Here is a 25308-nt window from a genome sequence, read left to right as displayed (position 1 = left end):
TCTCTGTGTCTCTCTCTCTGTCTCTCTCTCTGTCTCTCTCTCTGTGTCTCTCTCTCTGTCTCTCTCTCTCTGTCTCTCTGTCTCTCTCTCTCTGTCTCTCTCTCTGTGTCCTCAAATGCAAAAGGCTCGCCCCGCTGTTCGTTTTCCTGGCGGAGGTGTTCGGGAGACTGGGCACCCCGTTTTGCGAGAGCGGCTTTGTGTACGGAGTGACCGGGACGGGGGGCGACAAGCGGCACGTCGCGAACTTTGTGTGCGCCCAGGCCAAACTGGCGATCTATACGACCCGGAAGCGGAGGCTGGAAGGCGGCAGCGGTGGCTGTGGAGTGCTGGCGATGGTGCAGGCCCCCCTCATAAAGGCGCGGCTCGAGTTAGAGTTCGCCTATTACGGTCATGCCGAGGGGGAGAGTGACTTTCTGAAGAAATGGGGGTGCGCCAAGGACGCTCTGTGTACAGTTGTGCAGAATGCACTGATCTACACGTTTTGGACCCCTCCCCCCCCCCCCCGTTTTCTTGTCCAGTCGTGCGGGACTGACGCCGCTGTTCGCTTTGTGGTGATTGTCACTGACACTGAACGAATTTAATTTGTCACTGGTTGCAGAAATGGTCGCTTCCGAGTGGCTTACAAGGCACAGCAATATTCCAGCGCAATTTGCGCTGGGGAAATAAGTTTTCAAAAGTCAAAGTCTCACTATCTCTCTCTCTGTCTCTCTGTCTGTCTCTGTCTGTCTGACTCTCTCTCTCTCTCTCACTATCTCTCTGTCTCTCTCTCTCTGTCTCTCTCTCTGTCTCTCTCTCTGTTTCTCTCTCTCTGTCTCTCTCTCTGTGTCTCTCTCTCTGTCTCTCTCTCTCTGTCTCTCTGTCTCTGTCTCTCTGTCTCTCTCTCTCTCTGTCTCTCTTTCTCTGTCTCTCTTTCTCTGTGTCTCTCTCTCTGTCTCTCTCTCTCTGTCTCTCTCTGTCTCTCTCTCTGTCTCTCTGTGTCTCTCTCTCTCACTATCTCTCTCTCTGTCTCTCTGTCTGTCTGCCTCTCTCTCTCTCTCACTATCTCTCTGTCTCTCTCTCTCTCTGTCTCTCTCGCTGCGTCCGTGTGCCGCTGTGTGGCGCAGCGAGCAGGCCTACGTCATCGGCCTGGTGGTGCCCAACCGAGTGCGCCTGACGCACCTGGCGGGCCAGAAGGGTGTGGGGGGCTCCTGGGAGGAGGTGTGCAACAGCCCCCTGCTGGAGGCCGAGGTGCTGCAGGAGATCCGCGACATGGCCGTCAAAGGTGGGGGCCGCACTAGCACCACCCGCCCACCACCATCATCGTCATCGTCACCATCATGATCATCGTCACCACCATCACCATCATCGTCATCGTCACCATCATCATCGTCATCGTCACCACCACCACCATCATGATCATCGTCACCACCACCACCATCATCATCATCGTTACCATCATGATCATCGTCACCACCATCATCATCATCACCATCATGATCATCATCATCGTCACCACCACCACCATCATAATCGTCACCACCATCATCATCATCGTCATCATCACCATCATAATCGTCACCACCATCATCATCATCGTCATCATCACCATCATAATCGTCACCACCATCATCATCGTCATCATCACCATCATGATCATCGTCACCACCACCACCATCATCATCATCATCGTCACCATCATGATCATCGTCACCATCATCATCATCACCATCATGATCATCATCGTCACCACCACCACCATCATAATCGTCACCACCATCATCATCATCGTCATCATCACCATCATAATCGTCACCACCATCATCATCATCGTCATCATCACCATCATAATCGTCACCACCACCACCATCATCATCGTCACCACCACCACCACCATCATCGTCATCGTCACCATCATCATCATCGTCGTGTCACTGCAACCGCCGTCACACCACTGCACCCACCACCATCACACCAATCCACCCACCACCATCACACCACTCCACCCACCATTGTCACACCACTCCACCCACCATTGTCACACCACTCCACCCACCACCATCACACCACTCCACCCACCACCGTCATCACCACTCCACCCACCACCGTCACATCACTCCACCCACCACCACCATCACACCACTGCACCCACCATCGTCACACCACTCTACGCACCATCACACCACTCCACCCACCACCATCATCACCACTGCACCCACCACCATCACACGGCGCAGGTTTGAAATTGGAAATATTTCGAATTCACAAAATCCGCCGTTCACCAAAATGGAATGGACGGAGCTGAAGCCGCGAGTCGTAGTGCGACGTGAGTCGCCCTCCGTGTGTTCACCCCCCTGCCCCTGCCCCCCCCGTGCCCCCCCCGTGCCCCTCCCCGTGCCCCCCCCCCCATGCGCACGAGCAGTGAAGCTGGAGCGCTTCGAGGTGCCGCGCAAGGTCCGTCTGAGCGCCGAGGCGTGGACCCCCGAGACGGGGCTGGTGACGGACGCCTTCAAGTTGAAGCGCGTGGCGCTGCGCACGCACTACCAGCACGACATAGAGCGCATGTACGCCGCCAAGTGACGCGTGTACACACAGACACGTACACACACAGAGACACGTGTACACACGTAGACACGTACACACACTGCGCACGCACTACCAGCACGACATAGAGCGCATGTACGCCGCCAAGTGACGCGTACACACACGTACACACACATAGACACGTGTACACACGCAGACACGTACACACACACGTACACATGTACACACACTGCGCACGCACTACCAGCACGACATAGAGCGCATGTACGCCGCCAAGTGACGCGTACACACAGACACGTGTACACGTACACACGTACACGTGTACACACACAGACACATACACACGTACATGCACGCACTACCAGCACGACATCGATCGCATGTACGCCGCCAAGTGACGCGCTCGCACACGCAGACACGTATACACACGCAGACACGTGTACACACGCAGACACGTGTACACACGCAGACACGGAAATCGAACCCGGGTCGCTAGGTTTATAGCACGGCGCGCTAACCGCTGCACTACCAACCCCCACACACACATACTCACGCACACACAATCAGCAACGTAATTCGCCGCGAACGAAATGGGGGCAATGGAGATCCTCTGAGATGCTCTCGGAACATTTCGACCGCGCCGGGCGAGCCGTGAGACGTTCACGAAGGAGGCGCGCGTCCCTGTACACTGCCCGTGACGCTGCATCGTCTTATTTGTATACACAACAGGTGGTCCTCGACTTACGAATGCCCCTACTTACGAACGCTCATACTTACGAACGCCCCTACTTACGAACGCCCGTACTTACGAACGCCCGTACGTACGAACGCCCTTACTTAAGAACGCCCCTACTTACGAACGCCCGTACTTACGAACGCTCGTACTTACGAACGCCCGTACTTACGAATGCCCTTACTTATGAACGCTCGTACTTACGAACGCCCGTACTTATGAACGCCCTTACTTACGAACGCCCGTACTTACGAACGCCCGTACTTACGAACGCCCTTACTTACGAACGCCCTTACTTACGAACGCCCGTACTTACGAACGCCCGTACTTATGAACGCCCCTACTTACGAACGCCCGTACTTACGAACGCCCGTACTTACGAACGCCCGTACTTATGAACGCCCCTACTTACGAACGCCCGTACTTACGAACGCCCTTACTTACGAACGCTCGTACTTACGAACGCCCGTACTTACGAACGCCCGTACTTACGAACGCCCCTACTTATGAACGCCTGTACTTACGACCGCCCCTACTTTACGAACGCTTGTACTTACAAACGCCCCTACTTTACGAACGCCCGTACTTACGAACGCCCGTACTTACAAACGCCCCTACTTTACGAACGCCCGTACTTACGAACGCCCCTACTTTACGAACGCCCGTACGTACGAACGCCCGGACTTACGAACGCCCGTACTTACGAACGCCCGGACTTACGACCGCCCGTACGTACGAACGCCCTTACTTTACGACTGCCCTTACTATACGAACGCTTGTACTTACGAACCAGGCTTCCGTGACAGAAACAAAAACTTGAATGCTGAACCACGGGACGATTTTGTTCACGGAGCGATCCTTCGCCAGATTGGGTCCCTTTTTGTTGAACCATAACACGATGACACCGACTGTACGGGCTTTTAAACGCGTCGCATTGTTGGGTTTGCAACAAATTGTGTTTGTAACTCGAGGACTCCCCCGTATGTGCATGCACGCCCACCAATCAGAATGATGATCATTTCCAGCCCGTTGTCAATGACCCTGTTGGATGTGGGGGGAGCGTGGGGGGGGGGGCATGTTGTTTGACCATACTTCACCACGCCGGGCACTGTTGCGAATTTCGCGAAGCAACTACTTGAAACTAAAGCGATTTTAAACTTTTTTTTTATTTGACGAGGTTAAGCCCCCATCCGACCGAGCTTGGGAGTTCTTTTTAAATCCTTTATATTAAGTTCACTTGCTTGCTTGCTTGCTTACGACCGTGCAAATCTTTCGGTCGTTTTTTAACCCACTTCCCGTTATCCAATCGAGCTGACATTTTGCACACAGACTCGTTGTACGTGACAATTAATGTTCGTGAAAAAAAAATTCCAAAATTTTACACTGTTTAGGGAAAACAAATTAAATATTTAATTACCAATTGCTTAATACTGGCAGACAATTATCTGACCCATAGGTGGCAGCCATCTCAAGGCAGAGGACGAGAGGACTCTAGCCGCCACGCATATAAAGGATTTAGAGTGAAAAACTTTGTTTTTACGGGTTAATTTTTTCAGAAGCGTAGCCTGGCTATCGCAAACGATACCGGCTTAATCATCACGTGGACATTTACAGCAGCCCAAAATACTCTGAACGCGTGACGTTGATTCTAAGAGACGGAGGGGGGATTCTGGAATCCGTTTGGATATCTCGCCTGCCCGCTCGCTCGCCGCTGATGTTGATGTTGTCACTGTGTTATAACGGGGACCGCGAGGGGCTGTACATTCTCCGCGTGACGTATTTCTGTTTTTCGGATGCATATTTATTTCGCTACAACGATGAAAATCGGCGACGTTGACGTTAAAGGGAGATTTAAATGTGCTCGCGTGATGAGGGATTAGATGAAAATCGACCACTCTTTAGTTTTTAATTACAATTCTTGGATATATGTTTTTTCTCCCCAGGATTTACCCCCGGATCGTTTACACCACAAATTATTTAACGCGCCTTGAAGTTAACAAAAAATGACGTCACAAGCACCGCCCCCCCCCGACCCTACCACGTGACATCACCACGTTTGGCGGGAAGCATGCACTAGTGACGTCATTTCCCGTGACCGCATTTTCTGTGACGTCATTTCCCGTGGCCACATTTCCTGTGACGTACCCCCCCCCCCCCCCGTCCCACGTGACGTCGTATCGGGATACATCGGACCGTGTGTAATTTAATGTTTGAGGCCACGTGGCACGCGACATTTTTTTGTTTTTCTCCCATTCCAAAAAAATCGGGAACGTGTCCTCCGGCAGCCGTGTTCGCACGTAAACGGTTGTTCGTTTGTTTGTTGTTTGTTTTGTTTGTTGTTTATTTAAACGAAAGTCGCAAAACTCTCTGTCTGGGTTGTTAGAGGCATCATCCATCGGCTGATAGGTTTTGAAGGTCGAAGGCGGCGGTTTGATCTTCGCCGATAGAATCCGTCAACCCGCTCTGGTTACCGGCACGACGCTGACCCACAATCGCGATCGTTGATGCGATCACCGTCGCGATCGTTGATGCGATCACCGTCGCGATCATTGACGCGATCACCGTCGCGATCGTTGACGCGATCACCGTCGCGATCGTTGACGCGATCACCGTCGCGATCGTTGACGCGATCACCGTCGCGATCGTTGACGCGATCACCGTCGCGATCGTTGATGCGATCACCGTCGCGATCGTTGATGCGATCACCGTCGCGATCGTTGATGCGATCACCGTCGCGATCGTTGACGCGATCACCGTCGCGATCGTTGACGCGATCACCGTCGCGATCGTTGACGCGATCACCGTCGCGATCATTGACGCGATCACCGTCGCGATCGTTGACGCGATCACCGTCGCGATCGTTGATGCGATCACCGTCGCGATCGTTGACGCGATCACCGTCGCGATCGTTGATGCGATCACCGTCACGATCGTCGACACGATCACCGTCGCGATCGTTGATGCGATCACCGTCGCGATCGTTGACGCGATCACCGTCGCGATCATTGACGCGATCACCGTCGCGATCATTGATGCGATCACCGTCGCGATCGTTGATGCGATCACCGTCGCGATCGTTGACGCGATCACCGTCGCGATCGTTGATGCGATCACCGTCGCGATCGTTGACGCGATCACCGTCGCGATCGTTGACGCGATCACCGTCGCGATCGTTGATGCGATCACCGTCGCGATCGTCGATGCGATCACCGTCGCGATCATTGATGCGATCACCGTCGCGATCGTTGACGCGATCACCGTCGCGATCGTTGATGCGATCACCGTCGCGATCATTGACGCGATCACCGTCGCGATCATTGATGCGATCACCGTCACGATCGTCGACACGATCACCGTCGCGATCGTTGATGCGATCACCGTCGCAATCATTGACGCGATCACCGTCACGATCGTCGACACGATCACCGTCACGATCGTCGACACGATCACCGTCGCGATCGTTGATGCGATCACCGTCACGATCGTCGACACGATCACCGTCGCGATCGTCGACACGATCACCGTCGCGATCATTGACGCGATCACCGTCGCAATCATTGACGCGATCACCGTCGCGATCATTGACGCGATCACCGTCGCGATCATTGATGCGATCACCGTCGCGATCGTTGATGCGATCACCGTCGCGATCGTTGACACGATCACCGTCACGATCATTGATGCGATCACCGTCGCGATCATTGATGCGATCACCATCGCGATCCTCGATGCGATCACCGTCGCGATCATCGACACGTCGCGATCGTCGTTGGGATCAACGTCGCAACCGCGATCATCGCCCGTCGAACAGAGGCACAATAATTTGAGCCAAGTAAAGTAGTAGCCCTTGCCCAGCAAATGTTTCTCGCGACGTTTTTCTCTTTAAATTGACCGCACGACGGTTCTACGACCTCAACATATTCGCAGGTCTCTGTAATAATGACTCTATTTGTGTGCTGTGAAGAAGGGCCGTTGCCCGAAACGTCGGGCACAGTGTCACAGGCGGACGCGGTCGAGTGTCTTTGTGCTGGCGGCAACCCTAAGAGTGGGCCGGTGGGTGGGGACTACGCACCCCCCACCCCCACACCCCCACCCCCCCCACCCCCCACACCCCCCACCACCACCCCCCGCGTGTCCTGGCTGACTGCTCCCGCCAAGTAGAAGAAGAAGTCCCAGTCGTGGACTCGAGACGCCTTGCAGCCCCCCCCCCCCCGCTCTGCAGCCCCCCCCCCCCGCTCTGCAGCCCCCCCTCCGCTCTGCAGCCCCCCCCCCCGCTTTGCAGCCCCCCCCCCCCGCTCTGCAGCCCCCCCCCCCGCTCTGCAGCCCCCCCCCCGCTCTGCAGCCCCCCCCGCTCTGCAGCCCCCCCCGCTCTGCAGCCCCCCCTCCCCCCCGCTCTGCACAGCACCTGCAATGTCCCCCCGCGTTGTCACTGCCGTGGCCTCCACTGCTGCTGCTGCAGGGCTCCACCACACCACCATAACCACCACCACACTTGACCCCACCACCACCACCACACTATACACCACCACACTATACACCACCACCACACTATACACCACCACCACACTATACACCACCACCACACTATACACCACCACCACACTATACACCACCACCCTTACACCACCACACTATACACCACCACACTATACACCACCACACTATACACCACCACCACACTAGACACCACCACCACACTATACACCACCACCACACTATACACCACACCACACTATACACCACCACCACACTATACACCACCACCACCCTACACCACCACACTATACACCACCACACTATACACCACCACCACACTATACACCACCACCACACTATACATCACCACCACACTATACACCACCACACTATACACCACCACCACACTATACACCACCACCAACTATACATCACCACCACACTATACACCACCACACTATACATCACCACACTATACACCACCACCACACTATACATCACCACCACACTATACACCACCACCCTTACACCACCACACTATACACCACCACCACACTATACATCACCACCACACTATACACCACCACACTATACACCACCACCACACTATACACCACCACCACACTATACACCACCACACTATACACCACCACACTATACACCACACACTATACACCACCACCACACTATACACCACACCACACTATACACCACCACACTATACACCACCACCACACTATACATCACCACCACCTATACACCACCACACTATACATCACCACCACACTATACACCACCACACTATACACCACCACACTATACACCACCACCACACTATACCATCACCACCACACTATACACCACCACTCCTTACACCACCACATCTATACACCACCACCACACTATACACCACCACACTATACACCACCACACTATACACCACCACCACACTATACACCACCACCACACTATACACCACCACACTATACACCACCACACTATACACCACCACCACACTATACACCACCACCACACTATACATCACCCCACACTAATCCCCCACAACTATACACCACCACACCCCCACCACCCCACCACCAACTATACACCACCACACCCCACCACCACCACCACCACACTATACACCACCAAACCCCTCACCACCCACCACCACACTATATACCACCACACCCCACCACCACCACACCCCTATACACCACCACACCACACCACCACCACCACCACACACTATCACCACCACACCCCCCCCACCACCACCACCACACTATACACACCACACCCACCACCACCACCACCACACTATACACCACCACCCCACCACCACCACCACCACACTATACACACCACACCCCCACCACCACCACCACCACACATACCACCACCACACCCCACCACACAACACCACACTATACAACACAACCACCACCACCACCACACCACCACACTATACACCACCACACCCCACCACCACCACCACCACACTATACACACCACACCCCACCAACCACCCCACCACACTATACACCACCACACCCCACCACACCAACCCCACACTATACACCACCACACCCCACCACCACACCACCACCACACTATACACCACCAAACCCCCACCACCACCCACCACACTACACACCACCACCCCACCACCACCACCACCACCACACTATACACCACCACACCCACCACCACCACACCACACTATACCCACACACCCCCACCACCACCACCACACTAACACCACCACACCCCACCACCACCACCACCACACTATACACCACCACACCCCACCACCACCACCACCACATATACACCACACACCCCACCACCACCACCACCACATATACACCACCACACCCCCACACCAACCACCACACTATACCACCACACACCCCACCACCACCACCACCACACTATACACCACCACACCCCACCACCACCACCACCACACTATACACCACACACCCCACCACCACCACCACCACACTAACACCACCACACCCCACCACCACCACCACCACCACTATACAACCCACCACACCCCACCCACCACCACCACCACACTATACACCACCACACCCCACCACCACCCCACCACACTATACCCACCACACCCACCACCACCACCACCACACTACACACCACCACACCCACCAACCACCACCACCACACATACACCACCACACCCACACCACCACCACCACCACTATACACCACCACACCCCACCACCCCACCACCACACTAACACCACCACACCCCGACCACCACCACCACCACACTATACACCACCACACCCCACCACCACCACCACCACACTATACACCACACCCCACCACCACCACCACCACACTCTCATACACACCCACCACCACACCACCACCACCACCACACTAACACACCACACCCACCACACCACCACCACACCACTATACACCACCACACCCCACCACCACCACCACGCTTTACCACCACCACTACACCCCCACCACCCCACCACCACCCCCACCACACTATACACCACCACACCACCCACCACCACCACACTATACACCACCACACCCACCACCACCACCACCACCACCACCACCACACACTATACACCACCACACCCACCACCACCACACCACCACCACCACCACCACACACCTACACCACCACACCCCACCACCACCACCACCACCACACTATACACCACCACACCCCACCACCACCACCCCACGCTACCCCACCACACACTATACCACCACCACACCCCCACCACCACCACCACAACCTATACACCACCCACACCCCCACCACCACCACCACCACACTATACACCACCACACCCCACCACAACCACCACACCCCACTATACACAACAACCCCACCACCACCACCACCACACTATACACCACCACCACCACCACCACCACCACACACTATACACCACCACACACCACCACCACCACACCACCACACTATACACCACCACACCCCACCACCACCACCACCACACTATACACCACCACACCCCACCCCCACCACACCACACTATACACCACCACAACCCCACCACCACCACCACACATACACCACCACACCCCACCACCACCACACCACACTATACACCACCACACCCCACACACACACCACCACCTATACACACCACAACCACCACCACCACCACCACACTATACCCCACCACCCCACCACCACCACCACCACACTATACACCACCACACACCCCACCACCACCACCACCACACTATAACCACCACACCCCACCACCACCACCACCCACACTATACACCACCACACCCACCACCACCACCACCACCACTACTAACACCACACCCCACCACCACCACCACCACACTAACACCACCACACCCCCACCACCACCACACTATACACCACCACCCACCACCACCACCACCACACTATACACCACCACACCCACACACCACCACCACACTATACCCACCAACCCCACCACCACCACCACCACCCTATACACCACCACACCCACCACCACCACCACACACACTATACACCACCACACCCCACCACCACACCACACACTATACACCACCACACCCCACCACCACCACCACCACACTATACCACCACACACCCCACCACCACCACCACCACACTATACACCACCACACCCCACCACCACCACCACCACACTATACACCACCACACCCCACCACCACCACCACACACTATCCACCACCACACCCCACCACCACCACCACACTATACACCACCACACCCCACCACCACCACCCACACACTATACACCACCACACCCCACCACCACCACCACCACACTATACACCACCACACCCCACCACCACCACCACCACACTATACACCACCACACCCCACCACCACCACCACACTATACACCACCACACCCCACCACCACACCACCACACTTATACACCCACCACACCCCACCACCACCACCACCACACTATACACCACCACACCCCACCACCACCACCACCACACTATACACCACCACACCCCACCACCACCACCACCACACTATACACCACCACACCCCACCACCACCACCACCACACTATACACCACCACACCCCACCACCACCACCACCACAACTATACACCACCACACCCCACCACCACCACCACCACACTATACACCACCACCCCCACCACCACCACCACCACACTATACACCACACCCCACCCACGCACCACACCACCACCCTACCACCACCACACCCCACCACCACCACCACCACACATACACCCCACACCCCACCACCACACCACCACACTATACACCACCACACCCCACCACCACCACCACACACTAACACCACCACACCCCACCACCACCACCACCACACTATACACCACCACACCCCACCACCACCACCACCACACTATACACCACCACACCCCACCACCACCACCACCACACTATACACCACCACACCCACCACCACCACCACCACACTATACACCACCCACCCCACCACCACCACCACCACACTATACACACCACACCCCACCACCACCCCACCACACTATACACCACCACCCCACCACCACCACACTATACACCACCACACCCCACCACCACCACCACCACACTATACACCACCACACCCCACCACCACCACCACCACACTATACACCACCACACCCACCACCACCACACTATACACCACCACACCCCACCCACCACCACCACACTATACACCACCACACCCCACACCACCACCACACTATACACCACCACACCCCACCACCACCACCACCACACTATACACCACCACACCCCACCACCACCACCACCACACTATACACCACCACACCCCACCACCACCACCACCACACTATACACCACACCACCACCACCACCCCCACTACGTGTGTGCATGACCTATCCGATCGACTAATAATTTCGACGGTTTAGGCCCCCTCCTCCCCCGGGGTAGAAACAATTATTTGCTGGGTGGGACAGAGGTTCGGGGTGAAAGGCAGGTGGGTGGGGGAGGGTGATAAAAACACGCGAGTTCCACATGCCGCGCCGGGGTGGTGATCTGGCTGATAGCTGCTGCTGCTGCTGATAGCTGCTATCAGCTGCTGATAGCAGCTGCTGCTGCTGATAGCTGCTATCAGTTGCTGATAGCTGCTATCAGTTGCTGATAGCAGCTATCAGCAGCTGATAGCAGCTATCAGTTGCTGATAGCTGATAGCAGCTGATAGCTGATAGCAGCTGCTGATAGCAGCTGCTGATAGCTGATAGCAGCTGCTGATAGCAGCTGCTGATAGCTGATAGCAGCTGCTGATAGCTGATAGCAGCTGCTGATAGCTGATAGCAGCTGCTGATAGCTGATAGCAGCTGCTGATAGCTGATAGCAGCTGCTGATAGCTGATAGCAGCTGCTGATAGCTGATAGCAGCTGCTGATAGCTGATAGCAGCTGCTGATAGCTGGTAGCAGCTGCTGATAGCTGATAGCAGCTGCTGATAGCTGGTAGCAGCTGGTAGCAGCTGCTGATAGCAGCTGGTAGCAGCTGCTGATAGCTGGTAGCAGCTGCTGATAGCTGGTAGCAGCTGCTGATAGCTGGTAGCAGCTGCTGATAGCTGGTAGCAGCTGCTGATAGCTGGTAGCAGCTGCTGATAGCTGGTAGCAGCTGCTGATAGCTGGTAGCAGCTGCTGATAGCTGGTAGCAGCTGCTGATAGCTGGTAGCAGCTGCTGATAGCTGGTAGCAGCTGCTGATAGCTGGTAGCAGCTGCTGATAGCTGGTAGCAGCTGCTGATAGCTGGTAGCAGCTGCTGATAGCTGGTAGCAGCTTGCTGATAGCTGGTAGCAGCTGTGATAGCTGGTAGCAGCTGCTGATAGCTGGTAGCAGCTGCTGATAGCTGGTAGCAGCTGCTGATAGCTGTAGCAGCTGCTGATAGCTGATAGCAGCTGCTGATAGCTGGTAGCAGCTGCTGATAGCTGGTAGCAGCTGCTGATAGCTGGTATCAGCTGCTGATAGCTGGTAGCAGCTGCTGATAGCTGGTAGCAGCTGCTGATAGCTGATAGCAGCTGCTGATAGCTGATAGCAGCTGCTGATAGCTGATAGCAGCTGCTGATAGCTGGTAGCAGCTGCTGATAGCTGATAGCAGCTGCTGATAGCTGATAGCAGCTGCTGCCGGTAGCAGCTGCTGCCGGTAGCAGCTGCTGCCGATAGCTGCTGCTGCCGATAGCTGCTGCTGCTGATAGCTGATAGCAGCTGCTGCTTTGTGCTTCATGATGAGGTTTGTTTATTTCGTTAGAGGTCGCGTGAATGTATCGTCACCACCACCTTCACACAGCACCTCCGATTCGCGCGGTTGGCTGCGTGCGGTGCGAAAGAAACTACCAACTCGTGTTTTTATTTCGCCAGGGGGTCTGTGGGGCCCCACTGAGCTGTGTGGCTCTCTGTTCAGAAGCGACTCTGGCCGTCACACGTGATGGCCTCGACGAAGTGGCCATTTGTATCAGCCGCCAAATAACTCAAAACACGCGCGGTGTCGATTCTAAACGTGGATGGGGAAAAACCGGAGGACCCGGAGAAAAATCCACGCGAGCTCCAAATATACAGCAGCAGGCATCGTCAGGGTCGGGATCGAACCCACGAACTCCTGCAGACCAGGCGAGGTAGTTAACATCTCCTAGCCACCGTGATGATGATGATGAGAGAGACGCAAACTCCAAATATACAGCAGCAGGCGTCAGCGTCGGGATCGAACCCACGACCTCCTGTAGACCAAGCGAGGTAGTTAACATCTCCTAGCCACCGTGATGAAAATGATGAGAGAGACACAAACTCCAAATACACAGCAGCAGGCGTCAGCGTCGGGATCGAACCCACGAACTCCTGCAGACCAGGCGAGGTAGTTAACATCTCCTAGCCACCGTGATGATGATGAGAGACACGCAAATTCCAAATATACACCAGCAGGCGTTCGGTTCTGAATGGAACCCACGACCTCCTGTACACCAGGCGAGGTAGTCAACATCTCCTAGCCACCGTGATGAAAATGATGAGAGAGACACAAACTCCAAATACACAGCAGCAGGCGTCAGGGTCGGGATCGAACCCACGACCTCCTGCACACCAGGCGAGGTAGTCAACATCTCCTGGCTACCATAGCGAAGTTCAACAGACAGCCAATGAGCAAGGCTGTTACATGGACAGGAGGCGTCCCCAATCGGTGACAACCTCAGCACCACACCGGGTTGCGTGTTGGGCGCAAACCCCCCCAGAGCAACGTTTTACAATTCGAGTTGACGACGCTTCGGTGTTGAAAATGTTGCGTCACACGCTCACACGTGATGCCGAAATTGTCACTTGCTGGGCACGTGGTGTCCCCTATTGTGTGTGTCCTATTGTGTGTGTGTGTCCCCTATTGTGTGTGTGTGACCTATTGTGTGTGTGTCCCCTATTGTGTTTGTGTGACCTATTGTGTGTGTGTCCCCTATTGTGTGTGTGTCCCCCTATTGTGTGTGTGTCCCCTATTGTGTGTCCCCCTATTGTGTGTGTGACCTATTGTGTGTGTGTGTGTCCCCTATTGTGTGTGTGTGACCTATTGTGTGTGTGTCCCCTATTGTGTGTGTGTCCCCTATTGTGTGTGTGTGTCCTATTGTGTGTGTGTGTCCCCTATTGTGTGTGTGTCCCCTATTGTGTGTGTGTCCTATTGTGTGTGTGTGTCCTATTGTGTGTGTGTGTGTCCCCTATTGTGTGTGTGTGTCCCCTATTGTGTGTGTCCCCTATTGTGTGTGTGTGTCCTATTGTGTGTGTGTGTCCCCTATTGTGTGTGTGTGTCCTATATTGTGTGTGTGTGTCCCCTATTGTGTGTGTGTCCTATTGTGTGTGTGTGTCCCCTATTGTGTGTGTGTGTCCTATTGTGTGTGTGTGTCCCCTATTGTGTGTGTGTCCTATTGTGTGTGTGTGTCCCATACTGTCTGTGTGTGTCCCCTATTGTGTGTGTGTGTCTCCTATTGTGTGTGTGTCCCCTATTGTGTGTATGTCCCCTATTGTGTGTGTGTTGTGTCTCCTATTGTGTGTGTGTCCCCTATTGTTTGTCTCCTACTGTCTGTGTGTGTGCCCTATTGTGTGTGTCCCCTATTGTGTCTCCTACTGTCTGTGTGTGTCCCCTATTGTGTGTGTCTCCTATTGTGTGTGTGTTCCCTATTGTTTGTGTCCCCTATTGTTTGTGTGTGTCCCATACTGTCTGTGTGTGTGTCTCCTACTGTCTGTGTGTGTCCCCTACTATCTGTGTCTCCTACTGTTTGTGTGTGTCCCCTACTGTCGATGTGCATAGAAACTTCTTTAGCACCGTACGTAGCCAACCGTGGCTTTATTGGAGGTGCGCGGTGGGGGGGTAGGGGGGCACAAACTCAACGCGCACGAAGCAGTTTCGAAAGAAATGAGTTTGTCAACGTGGACGACGATGATGATGACGATGATAACGATGATGACGATGATGATGATGGCGATGATGATGATGACGACGACGATGATGACGACGACGATGATAACGACGACGATGATGACGGTGATGATGCTGATGATTTAAAAGTGCACTGCACACCTCTCCCCGGCGGCTTGCTGATATCGCAAAGGGAGAGAGCGTTCCAGACGGCCGCAGAGGCTTGTCCCAGAGGCGCCGCGTGACGGCGCGGTGACCCCCCCCTCCCCGCCGCCTTTGTCCGACGGTTTGGCCAGAACCAAAAACAAGCCGCGCACGTTCTGATCTCAAACGTGGCGCGCATTAGCTGTGGGGCCGCGTCGGGTTGTGGTGGTGGGTGGGTGGTGGGGGGGTTACGACACATTTCACATTTTAACATTCGCTCGATCTCAACGACACTTTTTTACTACGAACAATATCGCTTGTCAACTCTTGCTATGTGCTGCTTTGCTGTTGTGCACCGCGCGCTTGCGATACGGGGGGGGGGGGGGGGGCATGGGGCGGCGTGGATTGCTGAAGAGTCAGAGCCGTCCGCAGCAGTACAGGTGGAGAGACGAGGGGATCGGCCGTCTGCCCTGGGCCCCACGCTTTGGGGGGCGGAGGGGATCCGCACCCCCCCCCCCCCCCCCCCGTGGACGGCTCTGACTGCGCAGCCACTGACTTGGCTTTGCCTGCACTGACGCCCGTTGTGTTTGTCAACCCCTTGCTGAGTGGCGATGATGCTTGCGGTGGTTACTTGAAGCGAATTCGGTGGTGGCAGTGGTTGCTGCGGCTGGCGCCTTGTTGTTGTGGCGGGGATGGGGTGGGGTGGGATGGAGGCAGAGGTCGCAACCGGGTACCCGATACCCGTACCCTACACGATACCCGTACCCTACCCGATACCTGGCTACCCGTACCCGGCCAGGTACGGGTAGGCCGTGAGTCACTGGCGAGTCACCGTTTGTCACTCATTTCCCAACGTCTTGTCTCTTCTCACAATTCAAGTTCCTAGAATCAACCCACCCGCGCCTGCAACATGGCTTCATCCCAGAGGTCCAATCGGGTACCCGTACCCTACCCGATACCCGGCCGGGTACGGGTAGCTGGGTATCTGGTAGGGTACAGGTACGGGTACCCGTTTGCGACCCTGGTGCGGCCGGGTACGGGTAAGGAATCAAATCCCGTTTGCGACCTCTGGATGGAGGAGATGACGGGAGGGGAGGTGATGAGAGACAGATGATGATAGAGACGCGGTGAGATGAGACGTATTTCGACTTAAAAATTTCGTGACTGCAGGAATTCATATTCTTGGTTCTTTCGGTAAAGACACGTGGATAGAAAACCAAAATCTAAATTGAGATGAGACACAGATGATAGAGACGCAGCGAGACAGACGCAATAAGATGATACAGAGATGGTACAGGCACAGTGAGACAGACACAGATGGGACACAGATGGGACAGATACAATAAGATGATACACAGATGGTACAGACGCAGTGAGACAGACACAGATGGGACACAGATGGGACAGATGCAATAAGATGAGACACAGATGGTACAGGCACAGTGAGACAGACACAGATGGGACACAGATGGGACAGACGCAATAAGATGAGACACAGATGGTACAGGCACAGTGAGACAGACACAGATGGGACAGATGCAATAAGATGATACACAGATGGTACAGACGCAGTGAGACAGACACAGATGGGACAGATGCAATAAGATGATACACAGATGGTACAGGCACAGTGAGACAGACACAGATGGGACAGACACAGTGAGACAGACACAGATGGGACACAGTGAGACAGACACAGCATTGGGATAAAACAGATCGGATGTCGACAAAATCGATATCAATGTATTGACGAGGCAGATCGATTTTCGACGACAGACAAATTGGCGTTATGTTAATTCGGACAGTGAATTCACTGATATTTGATATCGCCCCCTAATTGTGTTTTTAATCATGAACCCCCCCCCCCCCCACCTCGAATCCCCTTGAGATAGTTGTAAATGGGAGGTCGCTTTGCTTGTGCATTACAGCCACCACCCGAATCGAATGTTTTGTGTCTCAACACACTGGGGAAGTGAGCTGTGAAAAAAATAATAATATATATATATAGCCGTCGTCGTGGGGAATGTGAATAGTTTAAATCATTTATGCCTCCTCCACATCTCTTTCTCTACGCGTACAGTTTTAAAAAACATACGGATGTAACGTACCAAACACGCGTCCCACTCGCCACTAAGGGATACGTAAACACACAGGTACAAACTCGGGACCGGTTTCGACTTTTCACTGGTTCATAAGCAGCAGCAGTCAGACTTTGCTTGAAGCAATTGCTGGTGAAACTGCCCGGATGTTTATACGCCGGAGGCTGAGGTCGCAATCGGGTACCCGATACCCGTACCCTACCCGATACCCGGCTAGCTGTACCCGGCCGGGTACGGGTAGGCCGTGAGTCACTGGTGAGTCACCGTTTGTCACTCATTTCCCAACGTCTTGTCTCTTCTCACAATTCAAGTTCCTAGAATGAACCCATCCGCGCCTGCAACATGGCTTCATCCCAGAGGTCGTACCCTACTCGATACCCGGCCGGGTACGGGTAGCTGGGTATCGGGTAGGGTACGGGTACAGGTACCCGTTTGCGACCCTGGTGCGGCCAGGTACGGGTAAGGAATCAAAACCCGTTTCCGACCTCTGGCCGGAGGCTGGTTTCGACTTTTCACTGGCTCATCAACAGCAGAGTCAGACTTTGCTTGAAGCAATTGCTGGTGAATCTGCCCAGATCTTCTTGGTTCTTTCGGTAAAGTCACGTAGAAGGGAAGCAATAAAATAATAAAAATAAAACGGCCACAACGCAAGCAGCCGTCCTCAGGTGAAGAATGAACCACCACCAAGCTGAGGACGGCTGCTTGCGTTGTGGCCGAAACGTCGTGAGAATTATTTTATTATGTTTTATTTTTATTATTTTATTATTTCCCTTCTACGTGACTTTACCGAAAGAACCAAGAAGATGAATCCCTGCCGTCACGAAAGCTTCAAATCGAAATTTTATTATGTTTTATTTTTATTATTTTATTACTTCCCTTCTACGTGACTTTACCGAAAGAACCAAGAAGATGAATCCCCGCAGTCACAAAAGCTTTAAATCGAAATTTAATCTGCCCAGATGTTTATAGGCCAGAGGCTGGGTTCGACTTTTCACTGGCTCATCAACATCATCAGAGTCAGACTTTGCTTGAAGCAATTGCTGCCGATAAAGATGCACTTTTCCAGAAGCCCCTACCCCCCAGAGCCGCGTGGCTGATGGTGATGCGTCAAAATACTCGTGGGTTTTTGTTTTGTTTTTTCCCCCGTGGAGAGACAAAGATGGGACGGAGGCGTTATATATGCTGTGAAGATTATGCATTGTGCGTTGGACACTCATAGATTACACAGTATATGTAATAATAATAAAAACATATGTATGTATATATAATGGAATAAACCGATGACGCGAATAAAGATATGAATATGCCACCCTACCTACGATGCAGGTCACGTGCCACCTGAATGCAGGTCACGTGCCACCTGAATGAAGGTCACGTGCCACATGGATGCGGGTCACGTGCCACCTGAATGAAGGTCACGTGCCACATGGATGCGGGTCACGTGCCACATGGATGCGGGTCACGTGCCACCTGTGTTGTGACGGCGAGTGACGTCAGCAGCCCACGTGCTCGAGTATTTCAATATTTTAATTGGAGTTTTTTAGGACGCCGCGATGAAAGCAATAATAAGACAACGCGCGGTAACTTAAAAACAAAAAGCACGCGGTTACCCATGCATCATTGAAAACATTTAAACTAAACCAAAAAAATGTGTTATTTTACCAGTTAAAGGCCCACTGTGTAGCTATTTTGTTTTAAATATATAAGCGACCTGGCTATCAACAAACGATGGCTCAACAAAGTGGCGTTCATATCATCGCCATCGCGTGGAAACGTAGCCAAATACTCCAAACGTGTGACGTTGGAGAGAACAATCGGAGGACCTGGACACAAATCCACGCGACCGCGGGGAGAGAACCTGCAAACTCTAAACTATACAGCGCGCCTAATTCTAGATTTGAAGCTTTCGTGACTGCAACGATTCATATTCTTAGGTTTTTTCGGTAAAGTCACGTAGGTAAAAAATTAAATTAATAAAAGTAAAATAAAATTAAAATCACGACGTTTCGGAGGCAACACAAGCTTGCGTCTTCAGGTGGAACAGTCACAGCACGATTGCTGTATCACTTGATACAGCTAACGTCGTGATTTTTATTTATTTACTTTTATTAATTAAAATTTTTTACCTACGTGACTTTACCGAAAAGAACCTAAGAATATACAGCGCACGTCACAGGGTCTGGGGATCGAACCCACGAGACCTCCTGCATACCAGGAAACAGAGTTACGATCTCGCCACTGCGAGCAAACATCAAGCCCGAGGCAATACGACACCGCGGGGAGGGGGAGGTGCGGGGCCTAGGTCCACCTCCCTCCCCCCACACTGCAACGCGCGGGGCCCGGGGCAGTCGCCCCAGGGACGGCTCAGACCGCGTGGGACCGCGGTCGGAATTTGAACGCGTGGAGTGCAAACGCAATCGTAGCAGGACGTACACGATCACAAACCCAGTCTGTGCGCGAGTCCACGGGTCTCTATGCGAGTATCTTGATCTCGATGGGAACCTATGGGTTTATATGCTAGTCTATGGGTCTTTATGTGAATCTACGGGTCTTTAAGCGAGTTTTTGGGCCTCTGTGTGTCTATGGGTTTCTGGGAGTCTATGGGTCTCTATATGAGTCTAATACGGGTCTCTATGCGAGTCTACTGGTCTCTATGTGAGTCTATGGGTCTCTGTGCGAGTCTACGGGTTTCTATGCGAGTCTACGGGTCTCTGTGTTAGTCTACGGGTCGCTATGTGAGTCTATGGGTCTCTATGTGAGTCTATGGGGTCTCTATGCGAGTCTACGGGTCTCTATGCGAGTCTACGGGTCGCTATGCGAGTCTACGGGTCGCTATGCGAGTCTACGGGTCTCTATGCGAGTCTACGGGTCTCTATGCGAGTCTACGGGTCTCTATGCGAGTCTACGGGTCTCTATGCGAGTCTACGGGTCTCTATTCGAGTCTACGGGTCGCTATGCGAGTCTACGGGTCTCTATGCGAGTCTACGGGTCTCTATGCGAGTCTACGGGTCTCTATGCGAGTCTACGGGTCTCTATGCGAGTCTACGGGTCTCTATGCGAGTCTACGGGTCTCTATGCGAGTCTACGGGTCTCTATGCGAGTCTACGGGTCTCTATGCGAGTCTACGGGTCTCTATTCGAGTCTACGGGTCGCTATGCGAGTCTACGGGTCTCTATGCGAGTCTACGGGTCTCTATGCGAGTCTATGGGTCTCTATGCGAGTCTATGGGTCTCTATGCGAGTCTATGGGTCTCTATGCGAGTCTACGGGTCTCTATTCGAGTCTACGGGTCTCTATGCGAGTCTACGGGTCTCTATGCGAGTCTACGGGTCTCTATGCGAGTCTACGGGTCTCTATGCGAGTCTACGGGTCTCTATGCGAGTCTATGGGTCTCTATGCGAGTCTACGGGTCTCTGTGTGAGTCTACGGGTCGCTATGCGAGTCTACGGGTCTCTATGCGAATCTACGGGTCTCTATGAGAGTCTACGGGTCTCTAGGCAAGTATACGGGTCTCTAGGTAAGTATACGGGTCGCTATGTGAGTCTACGGGTCTCTATGCGAGTCTACGGGTCTCTGTGCGAGTCTGTGCGTCTATACAAGCCACTGGTGACCGAGCCGTAAAACCGGATTAGAAACCAGGGCCTCAGGCCGTGCCGGCTCAGGATTGGTGACCTCCAAGTCACCTCGGCCACCTCCTCATTGCGCCCTCGTTTTCACGAAGTGGCGGCGATGTGCGTACAGACGTTTAATTCAAGACGCCAAAAGGCAGCGATGGTCCACTCAATCGCGTTATAACGGTAACAGAATAACCTCACACACTGAAACGTCTACCGATAGGCCGATCAGGTTCAAGACGCAGGGGGTCAACCCACGACCAACGTCAAAGACGCCATCGGCACTTGACCTCTGCCAGGTGCCTGGACGATTGCACAGGTGGTTAAGTCCCTTCAAAGAACATCATCGCCACCATCACCACCACCACAATCATCACCATGACCATTCGCCGCTAAGTGACGGTGATGTCACAACGGCTCCCGTGCCAGGCCGTCACGTGAAGAGTCAAAGGCTCGCTGGCTGACAGGAGGTCACGGGACAGACCCCAGGTGGTGCCATGGGTTGGCGGACTGAGACGAAAGGCCCCCACAACTGTAACAACTTTGGTGCGTTTTAGCCATCCGGCGTTCCGCTCATTGTCGTGAGCGTCGCTCCTCCGCCATCTCCGCTGTTGTTGCTGGAGGGCGACTGCCTCCAACTGCCCAGCAGCAGCAGCGTCCTTCATGAGCCTCCTCCACCACCACCATCATCATCATCACCACCACCTGGCCTTCAGGTCTTCCTCTTGGTTGCTAACCTATATCTGAATGCCACTACAATGGCCGTCTCAATAAATACTAAAACAAGATATAGTTTAACACGTAGCAGGCTTTCGCGACCAATATCATCTATAATGTAGGCTTGTTTTGGGTTAGATCGGGTAAATGTGTCGTTAAACCAGAGGTCGCAACCGGGTACCCGATACCCGTACCCTACCCGATACCCAGCTACCCTGTACCCGGCCGGGTATGGGTAGCCGTTTGCGACCGTGGTGCGGCCGGGTACGGGTAGGCTGTGAGTCACTGGTGAGTAACCATTTTTCACTCATTTCAGTAGGGTACGGGTAGGGAACGGCTACCCATTTGCGACCCTGGTGCGGCCGGGTACGGGTAAGGAATCAAAACCCATTTGCGACCTCTGCGTTAAACCCGCCACCACCCAGATAGACAATATGTAAGGTTTGTCACGAAAACAAAATGTGGATTTGCTCTCCAACACACCGGTGTGTTGTACTAGTAACGAATTGGCCTGTTCTGTTTTAACACCTTGACTTTCGCGACCATTATTATTTACAAGAAAGGTTTTTGGGTTTAGATCGCGTGAGTATAAATGTGTCGTAACCCTCCACCACCCGACACAGCCGGCAAGGTTCGTCACGTAAACAACGCGCCAATTAGTGAATACGTCAGCCCAGCGGTGTGTTGGAGAGTAAATGTTGTGGCGTAAATGTGGATTACTCTCCAACACACCGGGTGCGCTGAAGTGGTCACTGATTGGCGCGTTGTTACGTGACAAACCTTGCTGGCTGTGGCGGGGGGGTGGAGGGTTACGACACGTTTATACTCACACGATCTTGACCCAAAAACTTTTGTTATAAATTGGCACTTTCTGTTTCCGTGACAAACCTTACTAATTGGCCGTGTCGGGTGGTGGTGGGTTTAACGACACATTTATATTCACAAGATCTAACCCAAAACAACCTCTTATGGATGACATTTATACTTTCAAACTCGACAGTCTAATCCTCGCTCAAATACAGTCGCGGCAGGCACACACACACACGCAACACGCACATCGCACTGGCAACATGAACAACCAATAACAGCGTCAAGCTTTAAAACAATCATCGTATCTCACGCCTGCACGAATTTCCACGTTCCCATGGCAGGGGGCCAATCGGTGTCCGCCGACTGGCCGCTGGGCAGCGACCACGGCTGGGATCCGTTTAAAATGTCCCGGGCCCAGAGCTCGCAACGTTCTCTTAAGATTTCCTCGCAAGCGTGGCAGGCGGCAAGAACGTTGCGAGAAGTGTAAATTGGCTGTAAGTGAAAAACGGATGCTAAGTCGAAGTAAATACGGGCGTTGTAGAGGACTGTACCTTCACTCCCACGGCATCAGCCAATCAACATGGCTGCCACATGGACCCCCATGCAACATGGCTGCCACGAGGACCCCCATGCAACATGGCTGCCACGAGGACCCCCATGCAACATGGCTGCCACGAGGACCCCCATGCAACATGGCTGCCACGAGGACGCCCATGCAACATGGCTGCCACGAGGACGCCCATGCAACATGGCTGCCACGAGGACCCCCATGCAACATGGCTGCCACAAGGAGCCCCATGCAACATGGCTGCCACAAGGAGCCCCATGCAACATGGCTGCCACGAGGACCCCCATGCAACATGGCTGCCACGAGGACCCCCATGCAACATGGCTGCCACGAGGACCCCCATGCAACATGGCTGCCACGAGGATCCCAATGCAAGATGGCTGCAACGAGGACCCCCATGCAAGATGGCTGCCACGAAGACACCCATGCTAGATGGCTGCCACGAGGACCCCCATGCAACATGGCTGCCACGAGGACGCCCATGCAACATGGCTGCCACGAGGACGCCCATGCAACATGGCTGCCACGAGGACCCCCATGCAACATGGCTGCCACGAGGAGCCCCATGCAACATGGCTGCCACGAGGAGCCCCATGCAACATGGCTGCCACGAGGACCCCCATGCAACATGGCTGCCACGAGGACCCCCATGCAACATGGCTGCCACGAGGACCCCCATGCAACATGGCTGCCACGAGGATCCCAATGCAAGATGGCTGCAACGAGGACCCCCATGCAAGATGGCTGCCACGAAGACACCCATGCTAGATGGCTGCCACGAGGACCCCCATGCAACATGGCTGCCACGAGGACGCCCATGCAACATGGCTGCCACGAGGACGCCCATGCAACATGGCTGCCACGAGGACCCCCATGCAACATGGCTGCCACGAGGAGCCCCATGCAACATGGCTGCCACGAGGAGCCCCATGCAACATGGCTGCCACGAGGACCCCCATGCAACATGGCTGCCACGAGGACCCCCATGCAACATGGCTGCCACGAGGATCCCAATGCAAGATGGCTGCAACGAGGACCCCCATGCAAGATGGCTGCCACGAAGACACCCATGCTAGATGGCTGCCACGAGGACCCCCATGCAAGATGGCTGCCACGAGGACCCCTATGCAAGATGGCTGCCAGGAGGACACCCATGCAAGATGGCTGCCACGAGGAC

The 25308-nt window shown here is 54.0% G+C and overlaps 1 protein-coding gene across 1 annotated transcript; it reads left to right on the top strand.

Moving 5' to 3' along the window:
• Positions 1 to 14030: 14030 nt before the first annotated feature.
• LOC133357311 (keratin-associated protein 16-1-like) lies at positions 14031 to 19043 on the top strand. Its single transcript, XM_061575191.1, has 2 exons — positions 14031 to 14756; positions 14875 to 19043. Exon 2 carries the CDS (start codon positions 14939 to 14941, stop codon positions 16070 to 16072), a length of 1134 nt encoding a protein of 377 aa, XP_061431175.1. The 5' UTR covers positions 14031 to 14756; positions 14875 to 14938; the 3' UTR covers positions 16073 to 19043.
• Positions 19044 to 25308: the final 6265 nt, after the last annotated feature.

The sequence above is a fragment of the Lethenteron reissneri genome, chromosome 57, assembly GCF_015708825.2.
Source record: "Lethenteron reissneri isolate LAM-NWPU_2019-01 chromosome 57, ASM1570882v1, whole genome shotgun sequence".
Lineage (NCBI taxonomy): Eukaryota > Metazoa > Chordata > Hyperoartia > Petromyzontiformes > Petromyzontidae > Lethenteron > Lethenteron reissneri.
This window is presented reverse-complemented; position numbering and strand designations above follow the sequence as displayed.